The sequence below is a fragment of the Coregonus clupeaformis genome, chromosome 11 (assembly GCF_020615455.1).
Source record: "Coregonus clupeaformis isolate EN_2021a chromosome 11, ASM2061545v1, whole genome shotgun sequence".
NCBI classification, from domain to species: Eukaryota; Metazoa; Chordata; class Actinopteri; order Salmoniformes; family Salmonidae; genus Coregonus; species Coregonus clupeaformis.
In genome coordinates, this window is record NC_059202.1 from 25,643,531 (window position 1) to 25,662,995 (window position 19,465).

A 19,465-nucleotide genomic window follows, 5' to 3' on the forward strand; every position below is an offset into this window, starting at 1 on the left:
AGTCTTTGCATTCCTGGCGGTAAACATTGGGACTCTACAGTGCAGACAGATGAGAGTTTTAGAGGCAAGTTACCAAGGAAAAGAAAGTCGGATTAAAAGATAGCGATATATGTAGAAAACAAAGGGAGCGAAAACAGACGAATGAGACGGAGAAAGGGAACGAAACAGACGAGTGAGAAACAGACGAATGAGACGGAGAAAGGGAGAGATACAGACGAGTGTGCCGGAGAAAGCTGAGGAAAATACGAGTGAGACGGAGAAAGTTGACGAAAATATGAGTGAGACGGAGAAAGGGAGCGAAACAGACGAGTGAGGCAGAAAAAGGGTAACAGTTAGAGAAAATAAGGAACAAATGGCACTCTCCAAAAAAAGAAAAGTGGACAATGAAAACAGAGCATTTAATCCAGAATGGACAGACTCATTTCTGTTCATACTTCCCAATGGGAGCACTAAACCAGTGTGTCTCATATGTGCAGAAACCGTGGCACTTATTAAAAGTGGCAATGTGAAACGCCATTATGAGACAAAACATAAAGGTTTTGAACAAACGTACCCACTCAAATCTGAATTGAGATCACAGAAAGTAAGTAGTCTCAGAGCCCAATATGACCAGTCCACCAGGATCCTGAGCAACACATTCACTGCCCAACAACGTGCTCTTGAGTGTTCCCTCAGAGTTTCTTGGATTTTGGGTAAACACAAAAAGCCATTTACAGATGGAGGGGTTGTCAAAGAATGCATGAGTGCAGTAGCTGAAACACTACTTGAGGGAAAACAAAAAAATGAGCTTTGTGATAAAATAAAGCAAATTCCCATGTCAGCATCATCTGCCACAAAGAAAAGTGAAATATTAACTCAGGATGTGCTAACCCAGCTAGATGAAGCCATGCATAAGGCACCATGTGTAGGCTTAGCTGTGGATGAGTCCACTGACATATGTGACAATGCTCAGCTGTTAGTGTTTGCCAGGTTTTTCAACACAGCCCAGAAAACATTCTGTGAAGACATGTTAGGTGTCACTCCCCTTCAGACCAGTACAAGAGGAGAGGATATCTACCTGGCCATTAAGGAGATGTTAACAAAAAGAGGAATAGAGCCAAAACAAGTGGTTTCAATAACCACAGATGGAGCCCCTTCTATGATAGGGAAAGAAAAAGGAGCTGTAGCAAGACTGAAAGGGGACAATCCTGAGCTTTTATCTTACCATTGCATCATTCATCAATCTGTCCTCTGTGCCTCCCTGTCAGATGAGCATGCTGAGGTGATGAATACAATGATGAAAATGATAAATTTTCTCAGGGCATCCTCTTCCTACCAGCATCGCATGCTTAGGGAATTCCTCAGAGAAGTTGATGCCAATGCTGATGATCTTTTGCTGCACAACAATGTGAGATGGCTCAGCAAAGGCAGGGTGCTAGAGCGCTTTTGGTCCATCAGGAGGGAATTAGCATCTTTTTTGGCAGAGCTAAGCAGTCAGAAGGCAACACAGTTTTCTCTCTTTTTAGAAAATGAGAAATGGATGGATAATGTGGCCTTTTTGGTTGACATCACGTCACATCTGAATGAACTGAATTTGAGGCTACAGGGCAAGGACAATTCAATTTGTGAACTGATGACAGCTGTTCGCTCCTTTCAGAGGAAACTTGAAGTGTTCAAGGAAGACCTGCAGGGAGACTGTGTACACTTCCCAGCAGTGCAGGAACAGGTTCAGGGACAGAGAGATTTGTCTTCTTTTGTTGATTTTATTGATAAGCTGATTGTAAACTTCAGCAACCGTTTTGACAGCTTCAGCTTTGGAGAGCAGCTCACCATGTTCATTCAGAACCCATTTCTGATCACAGATGTCAGGGGGTTCTCAAAGGAAGTCACACAGCACTTTAAATGGGTAAATGCTGGGCTCTCCAGATGCAATTGGTTGATCTCCAAGCAGATGTGGCCCTGAAAGAGCAGTTTGTAAGAACTGACCCTTCCACTTTCTGGTTCCAAATGGTCCCTGAGACTGCTTTCCCGGGTCTGAGGAAAGTAGCCCTATACATCTTGACCATGTTTGGCTCCACATACAACTGCGAGGCAGCTTTCTCCACAATGAACATAATTAAAACTAAATATCGTTCCAGGCTCACCAATGAGCACCTTCACATGTGTATGAGAATGGCCCTGACTCCATTCAAGCCCAGGTTTAAAATTCTGGCAAGACAGGCTAAAGCTCAATTCTCTCACTGAGCAAAAACATGGTGGAGTGGGATATGAGGGGAAGAAAGTGATACTCTAAAACTGTTCAATTGTTAAGATCTGTTGAGATTTATTATTTGTAAAATTGGTTGAGACTGTTGAGTCAAGATGTGAAACAGAAAAGGGGAAATTCAAACTTTTCCTCCCTTTATATTATTTTTCTGAAGTTAAGCACTTTTTTTGAAAATGCACAATTTTCACATTTTATTTATTTTCTCTTATTTTGACATGCAGCCCTATTTTTATTTAGTTAATTAATGAGAGCACATTGTACATATCTACAGTCATACATATATGATCAGTAGGGCTGCCCCTCTTAGTCGATTAGTCGACTAATCGGTCGTTTTGGTCTTAGTCGACTAAGATTTCTTTAGTCGATAAGTCATTTTTTATGCTTATTCATGCTTAATTACCGTATTGGTCCGAATATAAGACGACCCTGATTATAAGACGACCCCCCGTTTTTCAACACAAACATTTAGAAAAACAGATTTGCAGACTAGATTTGCCGAACAAAGAACTTCATTTTATTTTAAAATAACAATATTAAAAACACAGTGAATTAAACACAAAGGCAAACTATGTACAGTATGATTCAAAATTAATATCAAGCAATAATAAAGCAACATTTTTAAATAACAGAGAAAATACAGGCCACACATTTAACTAAACTTAACAAAAATTCGCCAAACTTCTCCTCCGATGTCTCTCTATCCCTCACACACGTCCTCTGCCCCGCTGTGTTCGCTCTCGCTGTCATCGCTCCCCAGCTGCTCCGCTTCCACCGGCTCCTCCCAAAGCACGTCGTCCTCGCTGCCGTCCAATGCATTTGAGATGCAACATTTTTTTAAAGCCATCGATGATGCTCTGTGAGGGAATAGCATCCCATGCATGCAGGATCCATTCACACAGTAGACTTCTCTCCGAAGTCTGACGGCAGGCGTTGGGCCAAACTCGTTCTCCGTCTAAGTGACAGTCCATTACGCCGCATCATCCTACGACACCAGCCGAGGCTGGCTTTAAATCCAGTGATGTTGAGCTCTCTGGCGATTTCCAGGGCCTTAACCTGGATGACAGCTCTGGTAATGGGCATTCCCTCACTTCTTTTTCCCTGACATATTCAAAAACCCTCCGGTCAACCTCAATGAAACGACCACTTTGAGGACCACGGAAGGATTTTCGCTGACTGTTAGCATCTTTTAGACGTTGTTTTTCTGCTCGCCATCTTCTTACATTACACTCAGTGACCCCGAATGTCTTGGCAGCTTGGCAGTTGTTAGATGACTCTGCCTTATTGACAACCATTATTTTGAAATTGGCATCATAGCTCCTCCGCTGTTGTTTATTGACCTGGCCCACTTTTGAGCCACTTGTCTCTAAATGGTCAGCCTGTCTTTCCATCTTTAAACACCGGTAACGGGCTGGTTGTTAAGGACGCCTCTTCCCTCCGTCCGGAACGAATTTTTGGCGCCATCTGTGCCCGCGAATGTGTATTGACATTTAAAGGGAGCGCCGAAGAAGAGAAACTGCGCTCTGAATACTAGACCCCGAATATAAGACGACCCGACTTTTTTGGACCTATTTCGAGGGGAAAAAAGGCCGTCTTATATTCGGACCAATACGGTACTCATTTCCAAGTAACTTACGAGAACATTTCTGGTGAACACGAGATTTAAAGTGGTGCTTTTGCAGGATTAATTTCGGAGAAACTCAGTTTTACAGATGGTTAATTAACTACATTTATATTGCGCTTTTCTAGTCTTGCACAGCTCTGTCGATTAAATCAACTAATCGATTAGTCGACAAACTCATATAAGTGTTAGTCGACTAAGAATTTCTTTAGTCGAGGACAACCCTAATGTTCAGTTCTATGTTTCGTGATAATAAATATTGTCAACAAGTTTTTGAATTGTACTGAATTAATTTGATTAGACGGTCAGTTATTGATTACATTCAGAACTACTAGGCTACTTAAATATATATACCACTAAATTGTTAGACATTATGATCTTCTGGACCTTTGCTTCAAAACATTTTCTCTAACTGGACCTTTTTTAAATTTTGTTGAATACCCCTGTTGTAGAGCAATCATTGTACAATATGTCCATCCGGGCCATCGCGGTTTTTCCACATGGCATCGTGTAGATATGCCATCCTCTACCATTGACAATGGCTGCGTATCAACTGCATTTCTATAATCAGTGCTGTGATTCTCACTCCGTCCCTTATCGCACTTATTTCCTGTGAAGAGCCTGTCTGTCTGTTGTTAGGGGCCTGCGCTGCTGCTAGCAACAGGTTGACTCATGGTGCCTCCCTTTCAGATGGTTAAGCATTGCACCTGTACTGCCACTGTACCTCAATTCCACCTTGCAAAGGTTGCATTTCACCACCTTTTCATTTAACTTCTCAAAGTATTGCCATACAGGACTTCGCTGCTGTCTTACTCTCTGCCATTTTTCCAACTGCTAATGACAATGATGTGCGGAGCGCTTTATATCCGTGGCAAATAATTGTAAAAATGCATATCTCCTTCTACTAATGTTACAGCATTGTTGCGTTAGGTATTTGTTTAATTAAAATGTTTACATTTATGATGCTGATCGGGAGCTGTTAGTGATAGTTTTCTGATAACTGCACTGTCATTTTAATTTCTTTACAAAAAAAAAGAAAAAAAGGGGTTTCAGTTAGGGATTTTTTCTACATGTTAACGATCCCATTTTATTTTAAACATTCACACCCCTAGCCTCCATATAATTAATTTCATAATAATAATAATCTAGAGCTCTTTACTTGCACACAATCAGTCCTGGGTTCAAATAGTATTCCAAATAGCCCAACCACTTTCACATACATTCGAAGCAAGTATTCAGACACTTGACAAAACAAATAATTGAACACTTCAATGTACCTGGAAATACACCTGGAAAGTACTTGAAATACTCAAATACGGTGCATTCGGAACGTATTCAGACCCCTTCCCTTTTTCCACATTTTGTTACGTTACAGCCTTATTCTAGAATAGATTTTTTTTTTTTATCCTCATCAATCTACACACAATACCCCATAATGACAAAGTGAAAACAGGTTTGTAGAAATGTTTGCAAATGTATTAAAAATAAACAACAGAAAGACCTTATTTACATAAGTATTCAGACCCTTTGCTATGAGACTCGAAATTGAGCTCAGGTGCATCCTGTTTCCATTGATCATCCTTGAGATGTTTCTACAACTTGATTGGAGTCCACCTGTAGTAAATTCAATTGATTGAACATGATTTGGAAAGGAACACAACCGTCTACATAAGAACCCACAGTTGACAGTGCATGTCAGAGCAAAAACCAAGCCATGAGGTCAAAGAAATTGTCCGTAGAGCTCCGAGACAGGATTATGTCGAGGCACAGATCTGGGGAAGGGTACCAAAAAATGTCTGCAGCATTGAAGGTCTTCAAGAACACAGTGGCTTCCATCATTCTTAAATGGAAGAAGTTGGAACCACCAAGACTCTTCCTAGAGCTGGCCGCCCAGCCAAACTGAGCAATCAGGGGAGAAGGGCCTTGGTCAGGAAGGTGACCAAGTACACAATGGTCACTTTGACAGAGCTCCAGAGTTCCTCTGTGTAGATGGGAGAAACTTCCAGAAGAACAATCATCTCTGCAGCACTCCACCAATCAGGCCTTTATGGTAAAGTGGCCAGACGGAAGCCACTCCTCAGTAAAAGGCACATGACAGCCCGCTTGGAGTTTGCCAAAAGGCACCTAAAGGACTCTCAGACCATAAGAAACAAGATTCTCTGGTCTGATGAAACCAAGATTGAACTCTTTGGCCTGAATACCAAGCGTCACGTCTGGAGGAAACCTGGCACCATCCCTATGGTGAAGCATGTTGGTGGCAGCATCATGCTGTGGGGATGTTTTTCAGCGGCAGGGACTGGGGAGACTAGTCAGGATTGAGGGAAAGATGAACGGAGCAAAATACAGAGAGATCCTTGATGAAAACCTGCTCCAGAGCGTTCAGGACCTCAGACTGGGGGCGAAGGTTCACCTTCCAACAGGACAACGACCCTAAGCACAAAGCCAAGTCAAAGCAGGAGTGGCTTCGGGACAAGTCTCTGGATATCCTTGAGTGGCCCAGCCAGAGCCCGGACTTGAACCCGATCGAACATCTCTGGAGAGAAAATAGCTGTGCAGCGACGCTCCCCATCCAACCTGACAGAGCTTGAAAGGATCTGCAGAGAAGAATGGGAGAAACTCCCCAAATGCAGGTGTGCCAAGCTTGTAGCATCATACTCAATAAGACTCAAGGCTGTAATCGCTGCCAAAGGTGCTTCAACAAAGTACTGAGTAAAGGGTCTGAATACTTATTTAAATGTGATATTTCATTTTTTAACCGGTTTTGTCTAATAACAGGTTTTTGCATTGTCATTATGGGGTATTGTGTGTAGATTAATGAGAAACATTTTTTTAAATCAATTTTAGAATGTGGAACAAAATGTGGAAAAAGTCAAGGGGTCTGAATACTTTACAAATGCACTGTTCACTGACTAAAATACACTCCCATGCATTCAACCCAGGCATCCGACAATGGTACTTGAAACAAGCATCACAAAAATCCTGTCAAATACCACTTGGCAGACCACCTGGCCTTTACACTCAAACACTCAAACAAAAGCAGCCATTTTGGGCTGTGCATTTGAAAATACTCAAATACACAGAAAAAGTATTTCAAAAACGAGATACTCAAATACACATGTATTTGTATCCTGGTCTGCACATAATCTAGCTTGGTCGCCCCTCCCTGACCCCAGGGGTCCACTGACCTGCAGAACCCCAACCCAACACACCCCACTCAGCTTCAGGATCGTAGTGAAACATTTATTATTGGCTTTGTGTGTACTATGCCAGGGCCAGAGTGACATTCCACAGGACGGTAGACCCCCAGGGCCAGGGCAGATGGTAGTATTTGAACCCAGGTCTTGTGGAAGGTGGTGACACATCCAGACAAATGTGTGACTGAAGTGGTATGCGGCCTGCTGCATGTTCTTTTACTGTCTCTCAGGGGTTGAATTGAATTGAATTTATTTGGGTAACAGACATATACAACAAAATGTACAATGTGTACCCAGAGGATAGCTCTTAAAAGTATGAATTAAAACACTTTTCTCCAAAGTGGTCCTCGATGGTAAAACCAAGCACATCTAATTATTAAAAGGCAAGAAAAAATTACAAACAACCATAATATATTAATTTATATTGACATCCTAGAAAGTGGAACTATTCATTGCACTTTTCTCTAACCTTAGAAAACAACCATATTCATTACACATATTCTAACCTTAAAAAAACAATCTATTCATTGCACATCATACCTATCTTTCAAATCAGTAGGAGGCACAAGGGGGCAGTGGAGTGGTTTATCTTAGTTAGACAACCTTGTCCAAATAAAAACCTTTGCCTACTTTTTAAACCTATTTCTACCTTTTTCTGTGCTTGATCTCCAAGGGGAGGCTATTCCATAGACAAATGCCTGTATAGAAAAAGGTGCTCCTCGCAGTACTGTTTACTCTTGGGATTTAACAAGACATAACACTAGCTCTGCTATTGTAACTGTGCTGGTTATAGAGAATGTCAATGTGTTTTTTCATATAACCTGGGGCACGATCATTTAAGATGTCCAACATATGATTGAGTTTAAGTTGGTCTGCTCTGGACTCCAAAGGCAACAAGCCCACCTCCCAGAACTCCTGTACCACTATGTGGGTCCTAAGGGGGACATTCAGCATATACCTGATAACATTATTTAGCATGATCTGCATTCTCTTTTTCAGCTTGTTTTATAGCCCACTATACCAAGCAGAGCTGGCATAATGAAAATGACACCGAATCAAGGTTGAGACAAGCAGTTTCTTAACTTTGATGTTTGTGATGTCACGAGAGGCTGTGTCCTGGAGGGACGTTACATCCCCCTGAGGTGGCTGCAAACCCAGACAGCTATGGCTCCATCTGCTGGTATGGTCGGGAACTCCACCCCTCTATGGCCAATCTTCCCACGCAGCTGAAACAAATGAGGAGCTGATGAGCTGAAGGTTTGTGGAAGGGAAGAGACACACTGAGGGGAGTGTGTGGGGGTGAAGAGACACAGTCTCCAACCTGGGCTCTCTGGAGGACAAGAGTGCTGCACGTCCACTTCCATGAGGAATATAAGGATTTGGAGACACTTACCTTTGGGAAATACTCACCTTTGGATATATGCACCTGTGGAAAGACGTGAGAGACATTTGGAAGGACTTTTTTGCTGGGTTGGCCACTAGCTGCAACGTGGACTACAGTAAGGCTGGGGAAAAGTTATCTGAGCGAGTGAGAGTTATGACTTTGGATGTGGAAGAGACATCCCTGAACTGTTAACCCTTAAAGAGCCACAAGAGAACAGAATTTTGTTATATTTTCGTTAATTTCCCAAGACCTATAATAAAATCCTTGTTTTGTTTGAACCTTGTCTCCTTGCACTACTTGAGCAATCCCGCTGAAAGCTGTGTAGCCTCTTGTGACGTCGCAGATGGTGGAGAATACGGGCACGCTCAAGCGTTAATAGTGCATGTCAGAGGAGGATACCGAAGGTTTGATCACCCAGTTTTCCAAGTTGGCCGTAGGCTCCCCGCCGACTGAAATGGAGGACATATTGAAAGCCCTTGTTGCTGGCCAGCAAGCCCAGATGCAAGCAAACGTGGCTCTCTTGGAGGAGCAAAAGAAAGCCAACCTTCTGAAGGCAGAGGAATTGCAGTTGCAGAGACAGAGGGTGGTCCAAAATACCCGCCCAATAAAGGCAAGTGACTTTATATCTAAGGTGGGAGCTACCGATGACATTGAGGCATACCTGCATGCATTTGAGGCCACGGCCACTAGGGAAGCCTGGCCCAAGCAACAGTGGGTTGGTCTGTTAGCCCCCTTCCTAACCGGGGAATCGCTGAATGCTGTCCGGGACCTGGGCCCTGACCAGGTTACTGACTATGATGCCCTGAAGTCTGAGATCCTCAGCAGATATGGACTCACAAAGTTTGGTATGGCCCAGCGCTTTCACAGTTGGACCTTCCAACCAGACCAACCTCCTCGGGCGCAGATGCATGAACTTGTCCGAATCGCAAGGAAATGGCTGGATCCGCAGAGGAATACAGCAGCGGCGGTGGTGGAGGCCGTTGTGGTGGATCGTTACCTACGCGCCCTGCCTTATGAGGCAAAACGGTTCATCAGTCAACAGGACTTGACCACGGCTGATCTGACCGTGGAAGCTGTGGAAAAGTACCAGGCCACAGCGGAGATGCTGAATGCTTCCCGAAAAGACCCCAGGAGTGCGGCCCCACCACAAATGGGAAGAACCCGTCCAAAGGACCCCAAGGTCTCGAACCCAGCCACGTCAGGACTTATCCCGGCTCCAGGGGGAGCCAGAAACCAGGCGGGTCCAAGAAGAGTACACCAGGAGGGGGAAACTCGACAGTGTTACCGGTGTGGGGAGATGGGACATATCTCCTGGCAGTGTGGGAAACCAGCCGATGAACCTATGCCCACTGCGGAGTCCTCCAGCTCAGCACCCACACACCGTTTTGCCTCGCTCTTGGGAGTCGTAGATGGCGGCCCAGATCGACCCCCCACCTGCCCGGTAACGGTGAATCACCATGATGTGGAGGCCTTACTGGATTCTGGTAGCCGGGCCACCCTGGTGCGTAAGGATTTGGTGGGCCCAACGTGTCTGACCCCGGGGAAAGTCCTCCCAGTTTCCTGTGTCCATGGGGACACCAGAGAATACCCCATTACTGAACTTACAATGACCAGCACACGGGGAACCATACACACGACGGCGGGGGTGGTTGATTCCCTCCCCGTCCCTGTCCTAATTGGACGAGACTGCCCAGCCTTTTACCCACTCTGGAGAGAGTCTCAGGAGAGGATAACCCGAGTACCTCGGAAACGGAGAGGCAAGACTCATCCTGGGAAGGCTCCGGTGCAATCCTCCGAGTTACTCACTCCCGCCCGGGCTCTGATAGGGATGGCAGGTGCCCAGACCGACACAGAGACGGAGCTACAGAATCTGGACAAAGAACTGTCTGGTCTGAAGGGGACCGCTGAGAGGTATCGTTTGTTAAAGCAACAGTTAGACATGAAGACAGAAGAGTTAGATATCCTCCAGGCTAAACTCCAACAGAGCTCCTTCCCTAAGCAACAGGAGGAGCTGGAGAGGCTGCGCAGGACCATCGAGGAGTGTGAGGAGACCCTGCGCAGTAGTAAGGAGGTCCAGAAGAAGGCAGAGGAGAAGTACAAGGTGTTGGAGAACAAGATGAAGAATGCGGAGGCAGAGAGAGAGAAGGAACTGAAAGCTGCTCAACAGAAGCTAAACTCTGCTAAAACCAAGGCTGATGCGTTCAGTAAGAAACTCAAGGAGAGACAACAGGAGGCTGAGTCCCTGGTCCTAGAGTTGGAGGAGTTGAAGAGAGAGCAGTCTGGCAAGCACCACGGCAATGCGGACGCCCTCTCCCGGCGTGATGCCTTCTTCGCTGCCTTTACCCCGACGAGGACGTCGGTCCCGAGGAGGGGGATGTGTGATGTCACGAGAGGCTGTGTCCTGGAGGGACGTTACATCCCCCTGAGGTGGCTGCAAACCCAGACAGCTATGGCTCCATCTGCTGGTATGGTCGGGAACTCCACCCCTCTATGGCCAATCTTCCCACGCAGCTGAAACAAATGAGGAGCTGATGAGCTGAAGGTTTGTGGAAGGGAAGAGACACACTGAGGGAGTGTGTGGGGGGTGAAGAGACACAGTCTCCAACCTGGGCTCTCTGGAGGACAAGAGTGCTGCACGTCCACTTCCATGAGGAATATAAGGATTTGGAGACACTTACCTTTGGGAAATACTCACCTTTGGATATATGCACCTGTGGAAAGACGTGAGAGACATTTGGAAGGACTTTTTGCTGGGTTGGCCACTAGCTGCAACGTGGACTACAGTAAGGCTGGGGAAAAGTTATCTGAGCGAGTGAGAGTTATGACTTTGGATGTGGAAGAGACATCCCTGAACTGTTAACCCTTAAAGAGCCACAAGAGAACAGAATTTTGTTATATTTTCGTTAATTTCCCAAGACCTATAATAAAATCCTTGTTTTGTTTGAACCTTGTCTCCTTGCACTACTTGAGCAATCCCGCTGAAAGCTGTGTAGCCTCTTGTGACGTCACATGTTAAAAAATCTAGTGTTACGATATAGACATTTCAGTTTGTTTGCCATTTTAGAAATGATTTTAGCAGCAATCAGGTCTCCAGAAAGGGATTGATCTAGGCACACACCAAGATAAGTTACACCTGTCTTCGATTCAATCTCCTTGCCTGCACAGTTTACCTTTATCTTGTCAGCCCTAAGTAATGTACGTTTTGTTCCAAGCGACAATTTGTTGTCGGTCAACCAGTCTCTAACAGAATGCAATTCCTTACTCTGGGTCTCCTCTATGTAAGCCTAACCCTGAAAACAGTATGGCTGAGTCATCAGTGGTGTGGTCCTCTGTAGCTCAGCTGGTAGAGCACAGCGCTTGTAACGCCAAGGTAGTGGGTTCGATCCCCGGGACCACCCATACACAAAAAAATTAAATAATGTATGCACACATGACTGTAAGTCGCTTTGGATAAAATCGTCTGCTAAATGGCATATTATATTTATTATTTATCAGCATAGAGCAGGAGTTTTTCACTTTACTGTATCTGGCATATATATACGTATGTAAGAAATAAGAGAGGCCCTAAAATTGATCTCTGCGGTACTCCACAGGATTTGTATTTGTCCTCTGACAGAACATCACCAGCAATACATACTTGTGTTCTGTTGGTCAGATAAGACCTGAACCAATTCACTGCTACATCATTTAGACCCATGTATTTCAGTTTTATCAGGACAATATCATGGTCCACAGTGTCAAATGCTTTCTGCAAGTCTAACATGACCATACCTGTATAGTTCCCCTTCTCACTTTCCTGCTTGATGTGGTCAAAAAGGTGGATAAGGCAAGTATCAGTAGACAGAAAATGGTGCCGACAGAGAGGGCTGCCTTGCTTCTAACTCTTAGGAAACTTTGCAGTATTTGTTTTTTAATGTATTATTTCTTACGTTATTAGCCCAGAAAATTGTTTGTGTTATTACATACAGCCGGGAAGAACTATTGGATATCAGAGCGGCGGTAACTCACCACCACTACCAGCATTACGACCAGGAATACGACTTTCACGAAGCGGATCCTTTGTTCGCACCCTCCAGGGCAATTGAACTGATTCCAGAGGCCGACCCAAAACAACGCCGGAGGAGAGCTACTCGGAGCGGCCTTCTATTCCGACTTAGGAGGCGTGCACAACACCCACCGCTTCCGAGTATATTACTCGCTAATGTTCAGTCTCTGGATAATAAAGTTGACGAGCTCAGGGCAAGGGTTTCTTACCAGAGAGACATCAGGGATTGTAACATACTCTGTTTAACGGAAACATGTCTCTCTCGGGATATACTGTCCGAGTCGGTCCAACCAGTTGGGTTCTCAGTTCATCGCACAGACAGGAATAAATATCTCTCCGGGAAGCAGAAGGGCTGAGGCGTATGTTCTATGATTAACGACTCATGGTGTAATTGTGATAACATACAGGAACTCAAGTCCTTTTGTTCACCCGACCTAGAATATCTCACAATCAAATGCCGACCGTATTATCTCCCAAGAGAATTCTCTTTGGTTATTGTTACAGCCATGTATATCCCCCCTCAAGCCGATACCACGACGGCCCTCAAAGAACTTCACTGGACTCTATGCAAACTGGAAACCACATATCCTGAGGCTGCATTTACTGTAGCTGGAGATTGTAACAAAGCAAATTTGAGGAAAAGGCTGCCGAAGTTCTATCAACACATCAACTGTAGTACTCGCGCTGCTAAAACACTCAACCACTGCTACTCCAACTTCCTGGATACATACCCGCCCTCCTTTCGGCAAATCTGACCACGACTCCATTTTGCGCCTCCCTTCCTATAGGCAGAACCTCAAACAGGAAGTACCCGTGCTAAGGACTATTCAACGCTGGTCTGACCATTCGGAATCCACGCTTCAAGATTGTTTTGATCACGCGGACTGGGATATGTTCCGGGTAGCTTCAGAGAATCATTTCGACTTATATACTGATACGGTGACTGTTTATCAGGAAGTGTATTGGAGATGTTGTACACACTGTGACTATTAAAACCTACCCTAACCAGCAACCGTGGATAGATGGCAGCATTCGCGCAAAACTGAAAGCGCGAACCACCGCATTTAACCATGGCAAGGTGACTGGGAATATGGCAGAATACAAACAGTGTAGTTATTCCCTCCGCAAGGCAATCAGACAGGCAAAACGTCAGTATAGGGACAAAGTGGAGTTGCAATTCAACGGCTCAGACACAAGACGTATGTGGCAGGGTCAACAGTCGTGGTCAAAAGTTTTGAGAATGACACAATTACTAATTTTCACAAAGTCTGCTGCCTCAGTTTTGATGATGGCAATTTGCATATACTCCAGAATGTCATGAAGAGTGATCAGATGAATTGCAATTAATTGCAAAGTCCCTATTTGCCATGAAAATGAACTTAATCCCCAAAAAACATTTCCACCTCATTTCAGCCCTGCCACAAAAGGACCAGCTGCCATCATGTCAGTGATTATCTCCTTAACACAGGTGAGAGCGTTGACGAGGACAAGGCTGGAGATCATTCTGTCATGCTGATTGAGTTAGAATAACAGACTGGAAACTTTAAAAGGAGGGTGGTGCTTGAAATCATTGTTCTTCCTCTGTTAACCATGGTTACCTGCAAGGAAACACGTGCCATCATCATTGCTTTGCACAAAAAGGGCTTCACAGGCAAGGATATTCCTGCTAGTAAGATTGCACCTAAATCAACCATTTATTGGATCATCAAGAACTTCAAGGAGGATGTTACATTTTTGTGAAGAAGGCGTCAGGGCGCCCAAGAAAGTCCAGCAAGCGCCAGGACCGTCTCCTAAAGTTGATTCAGCTGCGGGATCGGGGCACCACCAGTGCAGAGCTTGCTCAGGAATGGCAGCAGGCAGGTGTGAGTGCATTTGCACGTACAGTGAGGCGAAGACTTTTGGAGGATGGCCTGGTGTCAAGAAGGGCAGCAAAGAAGCCACTTCTCTCCAGGAAAAACATCAGGGACAGACTGATATTCTGCAAAAGGTACAGTGATTGGACTGCTGAGGACTTGGGTAAAGTAATTTTCTCTGATGAATCCCCTTTCCGATTGTTTGGGGCATCCGGAAAACACCATGTCTGGAGAAGACAAGGTGAGCGGTACCATCAGTCCTGTGTCATGCCAACAGTAAAGCATCCTGAGACCATTCATGTGTGGGGTTGCTTCTCAGCCAAGGGAGTGGGCTCACTCACAATTTTGCCTAAGAACACAGCCATGAATAAAGAATGGTACCAACACATCCTCCGAGAGCAACTTCTCCCAACCATCCAAGAACAGTTTGGTGACGACCAATGCCTTTTCCAGCATGATGGAGCACCTTGCCATAAGGCAAAAGTGATAACTAAGTGACTCGGGGAACAAAATATTTACATTTTGGGTCCATGGCCAGGAAACTCCCCAGACCTTAATCCCATTGAGAACTTGTGGTTGATCCTCAAGAGGCGGATGGACAAACAAAAACCCACAAATTCTGACAAACTCCAAGCATTGATTATGCAAGAATGGGCTGCCATCAGTCAGGATGTGGCCCAGAAGTTAATTGACAGTATGCCAGGGCGGATTGCAGAGGTCTTGAAAAAGAAGGGTCAACACTGCAAATATTGACTCTTTGCATAAACTTAATGTAATTGTCAATAAAAGCCTTTGACACCTATGGAATGCTTGTAATTATACTTCAGTATACCATAGTAACATCTGACAAAAATATATCATAACACTGAAGCAGCGAACTTTGTGAAGACCAATACTTGTGTCATTCTCAAAACGTTTGACCACAACTGTACAGACAATCACGGACTACAAAAGGGAAACCAGCCACACCGACGTCTTGCTCCCGAACAAGCTAAACCCCTTCGCCCGCTTTGAGGATAATACCGACGCGACCCGCTACCAAGGACTATGGGCTCTCCTCCGTGGCCAACACGAGTAAGACATTTAAGCGTGTTAACCCTCGCAAGGCTGCTGGCCCAGATGGCATCCCTAGCCGCGTCCTCAGAGCATGCGCAGACCAGCTGGCTGGTGTGTCTACTGACATATTCAATCTCTCCCTATCCCAGTCTGCTGTCCCCACGTGCTTCAAGATGGCCACCATTGACCCTGTACCCAAGAAAGCAAAGGTAACTGAACTAAATGACTATCGCCCCGTAGCACTCACTTCTGTCATCATGAAGTGCTTTGAGAGACTAGTCAAGGATCATATCACCTCTACCTTACCTGCCACCCTAGACCCACTACAATTTGCTTACCGCCCCAATAGATCCACAGACGGTGCAATCGTCATCACACTGCACACTGCCCTATCCCATCTGGACAAGAGGAATACCTATGTAAGAATGCTGTTCATTGACTATAGCTCAGCATTCAACACCATAGTACCCTCCAAGCTCATCATTAAGCTCAAGGCCCTGGGTCTGAACCCAGCACTGTGCAACTGGGTCCTGTATATTGGGTATATGTTGTGAAATTGTTAGATATTGACCAATACAATTAGATTTGATTTGATTATCAGTGGAATGAGCTGTTCTAATGCCAGATTGGAGTTCATAAAGAAGTTTGTGCTCGAGAAGTTATCCCTCAAGTTGATTAAAAACTAATCTCTTAACAACTTTGGATAGGGTGCTGAGGATCGACACAGGCCTGTTGTTTCCTACATCTGTTTTACTGCTCTTCATGTGGAGCGGAACTACCCTGGCTGTTTTGAGATCATTGGGGAATTCACCACTATTAATAGAAAGGTTTACAATATGCATTATCATTTTAGCAGTGAAACAGGCACTATCCTTTATGATATCTTGCAGGAAGGTTATCCAACCCAGTTGCTTTGTATGTGCTTATCAAGCATAGTAGATTGGAAACGTTGTCCTCTGTTACCTTGCACAGCTCAAATAAGTCATTTGTGATACCTTTGTTATGGTAAAAGTTGTTAATGAAAGACTGGCCATAGTGTCCAGAGCAGGTCTGTAATTTCATAACCAGAGATGAGACTACAGTGGTAAAAAATGTGTTAAAGTAATTTGTAACCGTTGCCTGGTCATAGCATAAAACGTTTTTTACCTTATGGGCAGTTTTAGAGTCAATGTCCTTTAAAATGTTCCACAGTTTACGAGGCTGATGTAAGTTGTCATTAACAGCGTCTATGTAATGTTGGGATTTGGCCTTATCCATTTTGTATCTTGCCTTGTTTCTGCAGTTAATATAACAATCATAATCTTGTTGTAGATTTCTCCTTTTGAATTTGGCCAGGTAGTGATCCCTTTTCCTTATGAGGTCTAAGATCTGTCCAGTGATCCATTTCCCTGACAGCTATTTGATTCAAATTTGTTTAATCGGAGCCAGAGAGTCGAGTGCAGACAGAAACATCTCTTTAAAAAGATACCAAGCTTGATCAACATCATCACAGTTAAGTACATAAGACCAATTCACATTTAAGTACTTCTTCAAAACGGTCCTTTGAGTATTGTTTCATAGACCGTACCTTAATGTAGTGATTACCTGGCTGTGTACAGTGTACAGTAGGTTACCATAGGCTCACTAAAACCAATATTTAATACTCCTGACTGACAAACGTTCTCCAAAGTTGATTTACTGTCAAAACACACCCAAATTGGCTCGACAATCAGTTGTTTCAGTTCAAATAACTGATTCAAGTTATACAGGGCATTTACTAGTGTACTTTTCTTGGGTGAAAACTGCACATTTGTATTAAAATCGCCAAGCCGAATACATTCCCTGTCAGCAAATACACTGATCACAGCAATTCGATTCAAGTAAATCATAGAAATCATTCTGCTTAGGAGACCGATAGCACACACCAACAAGTATAGGACGATATTTAGGAATGAGTATATCTACCAATGCAACCTTAAGTCCATCCATTTTCAGATCTGAGTGAGGATTAAGATGCACATAATTCCTAGTAGAAACACAATGCATCGCTGCTAGTGTTAAACCATTGTGTTTGGTCACGAAGGTGGAGCCTATGTCTATGAACGTGAAATCCCCATTAATTAGATCATGACAAAGTGCTGGGCTTTGTCCTACACTTCTGCTTGCTAATGTGCATTAATCAAATGAATGGACACACCGGAGGCAGCGAAACGGCAACAAATCACCATTATTGCAAAATTATCTTTCTATATTTAGACGGGGAAAAACGCGCAGCCATTTTACATTCTGTAATCAAGATTAAATAGTTACATTATGAAGAGTCTTGAGCTACCATAGGGACTAACAGATAAGATATTGACGCCTTTGAAAGTCACATTGAGACTTGGATGGCAATCGTGGCGTGCACAGATTGTGAGACCTGGGGAGAGATCAGTGGATCTGTCTTTGGTATCGATAGATGGATTAGTCTTTGAGTGTTTGATCAGATTAGGTTTAGTGGATTATTATAATTAGGGTGGTAGCCTGGTCCCTGTGTTTTGGTTGTATGACGATAGGAGTTGGCTATATACAGCACAAACAGACCTGGGAACAGGTAATTGGTATGGATGGCACCCACTGAGTGCACGTGTACACATTCAAACCTCTCCTTTCCTTACAGTAAAAAAGCCAGGGCACAGATGATGTCAAGTGATCAGAAACATCAGAGGCCATATCAAGCATTTCAGAGTAGGAATGCTTATTTAGGATAAATGCTGCCTTTCAGATCCCATTAATAAGATTGCATATCCAGGTGGGGCTGATCCAGATGCTAAGATGCTTGATACATACGATGGCCCCAGAAACACTGCCCGCCTTGGGTTCACAGCCCATCACTACAGATCGCCGGTAGCAGCGCGACCACGTGTACTGTGATCTTTAATTAAATGATAAGTGGCAAGCCCAGAGCTCGGGCGTGCAAATGCTACGATTGTGATTGTCAGTGTGACGTCGCAACTTCCACACGTATCACGTGCCATGAGTTGAGGTGAGAAAAGCGGGAGTTTTCAACAATCCTGGTAGTTATCCTGACATTTCACAGATGTAGCTTCTGTGTCTTGTGATTTTTCCAGGCAACAGCTCCTCGCTGAGTGGTTATAAGCCTAGATTTGGAAGATTTTAGATAAGTGTATTGGCGTCACTTTCCATCCAAGCCTCCTTTTCCCCCAACTCCTGCTAAAATGTCAGTCGCAGTCAGTCCCTTTGACAAAGATCTGTCTCCCACTGCAAACCATTCTGTCGATGGCAGTTCCTGGACCATTGGAAGGTTGACGTTTATTGTCATAAGTCTTGCCCTGGAGGCAGAACTGAATGGTTTCCGCTAGATGGGCCAGCTGCAAAGTCAAAATGTATGAAAACAAAAATGTGCTTTTTGGTCTTCATTTAAGGTTAGGATTAGGCATTAGGGTTAGCAGTGTGGTTAGGGTAAAGGTTAGGGTTAGGTTTAAAATCTGATTTTATGACTTTGTGGCTGTGCCAGCTAGTGACCAGTCTGCAGTGCTGCCTCCAGTACATGAGTCATCTAAAAAAATGCCAACATTTTACATTTTTGTCATTTAGCAGACGCTCTTATCCAGTGATTGCATACATTTTCATACTGGCCCCCCGTGGGAATCGACCCCACAACCCTGCCGTTGCAAGCGCCATGCTCTACCAACTGAGCTACACGGGGCCCGTACCATTGTCCTGTACCATTGCAATTTTCTAACATGTTTTTTTACTCTTATACAGTGGTTCTTTCACACAGCACTGAACGCTTCTTTATTATCATATGATGATAATGAACATTGAACAATATTAATATGCATATGTCTCCCCTAGGATACCGCAGGGCAGGAGAGGTACAGGACTATCACCACCGCTTACTACAGAGGAGCTATGGGCTTCATCCTCATGTACGACATCTGCAATGAAGAGTCCTTCAACGCTGTGCAGGACTGGTGAGTGAGTGGTCTGCTGACTGAGAAACCAGGGCTGTGTCTCAATACTCTAAAATGGCTTCCTTTGCGTGTGTGTGTGACTGTGTGTGACTGTGTGTGTGTTTGACTGTGTGT

At 44.3% G+C, this 19,465-nt stretch overlaps 1 protein-coding gene and 1 long non-coding RNA gene across 2 annotated transcripts in view; one reads left to right on the forward strand and one right to left on the reverse strand.

Moving 5' to 3' along the window:
• LOC121576443 (ras-related protein Rab-3B) overlaps positions 1 to 19,465 on the forward strand; it is a 31,017-nt gene that overhangs the window by 4,086 nt on the left and 7,466 nt on the right. Inside the window, exon 3 of the mRNA XM_041889587.2 lies at positions 19,233 to 19,351. Coding sequence (XP_041745521.1) covers positions 19,233 to 19,351 — 119 coding nt within the window. The remainder of the gene's footprint in view (positions 1 to 19,232; positions 19,352 to 19,465) is intronic.
• LOC121562484 lies at positions 203 to 1,892 on the reverse strand. Its single transcript, XR_005999535.2, has 2 exons — positions 611 to 1,892; positions 203 to 424 (listed from the first exon to the last, which is right to left on the reverse strand). It is a non-coding gene; the product is annotated as an uncharacterized LOC121562484 (long non-coding RNA).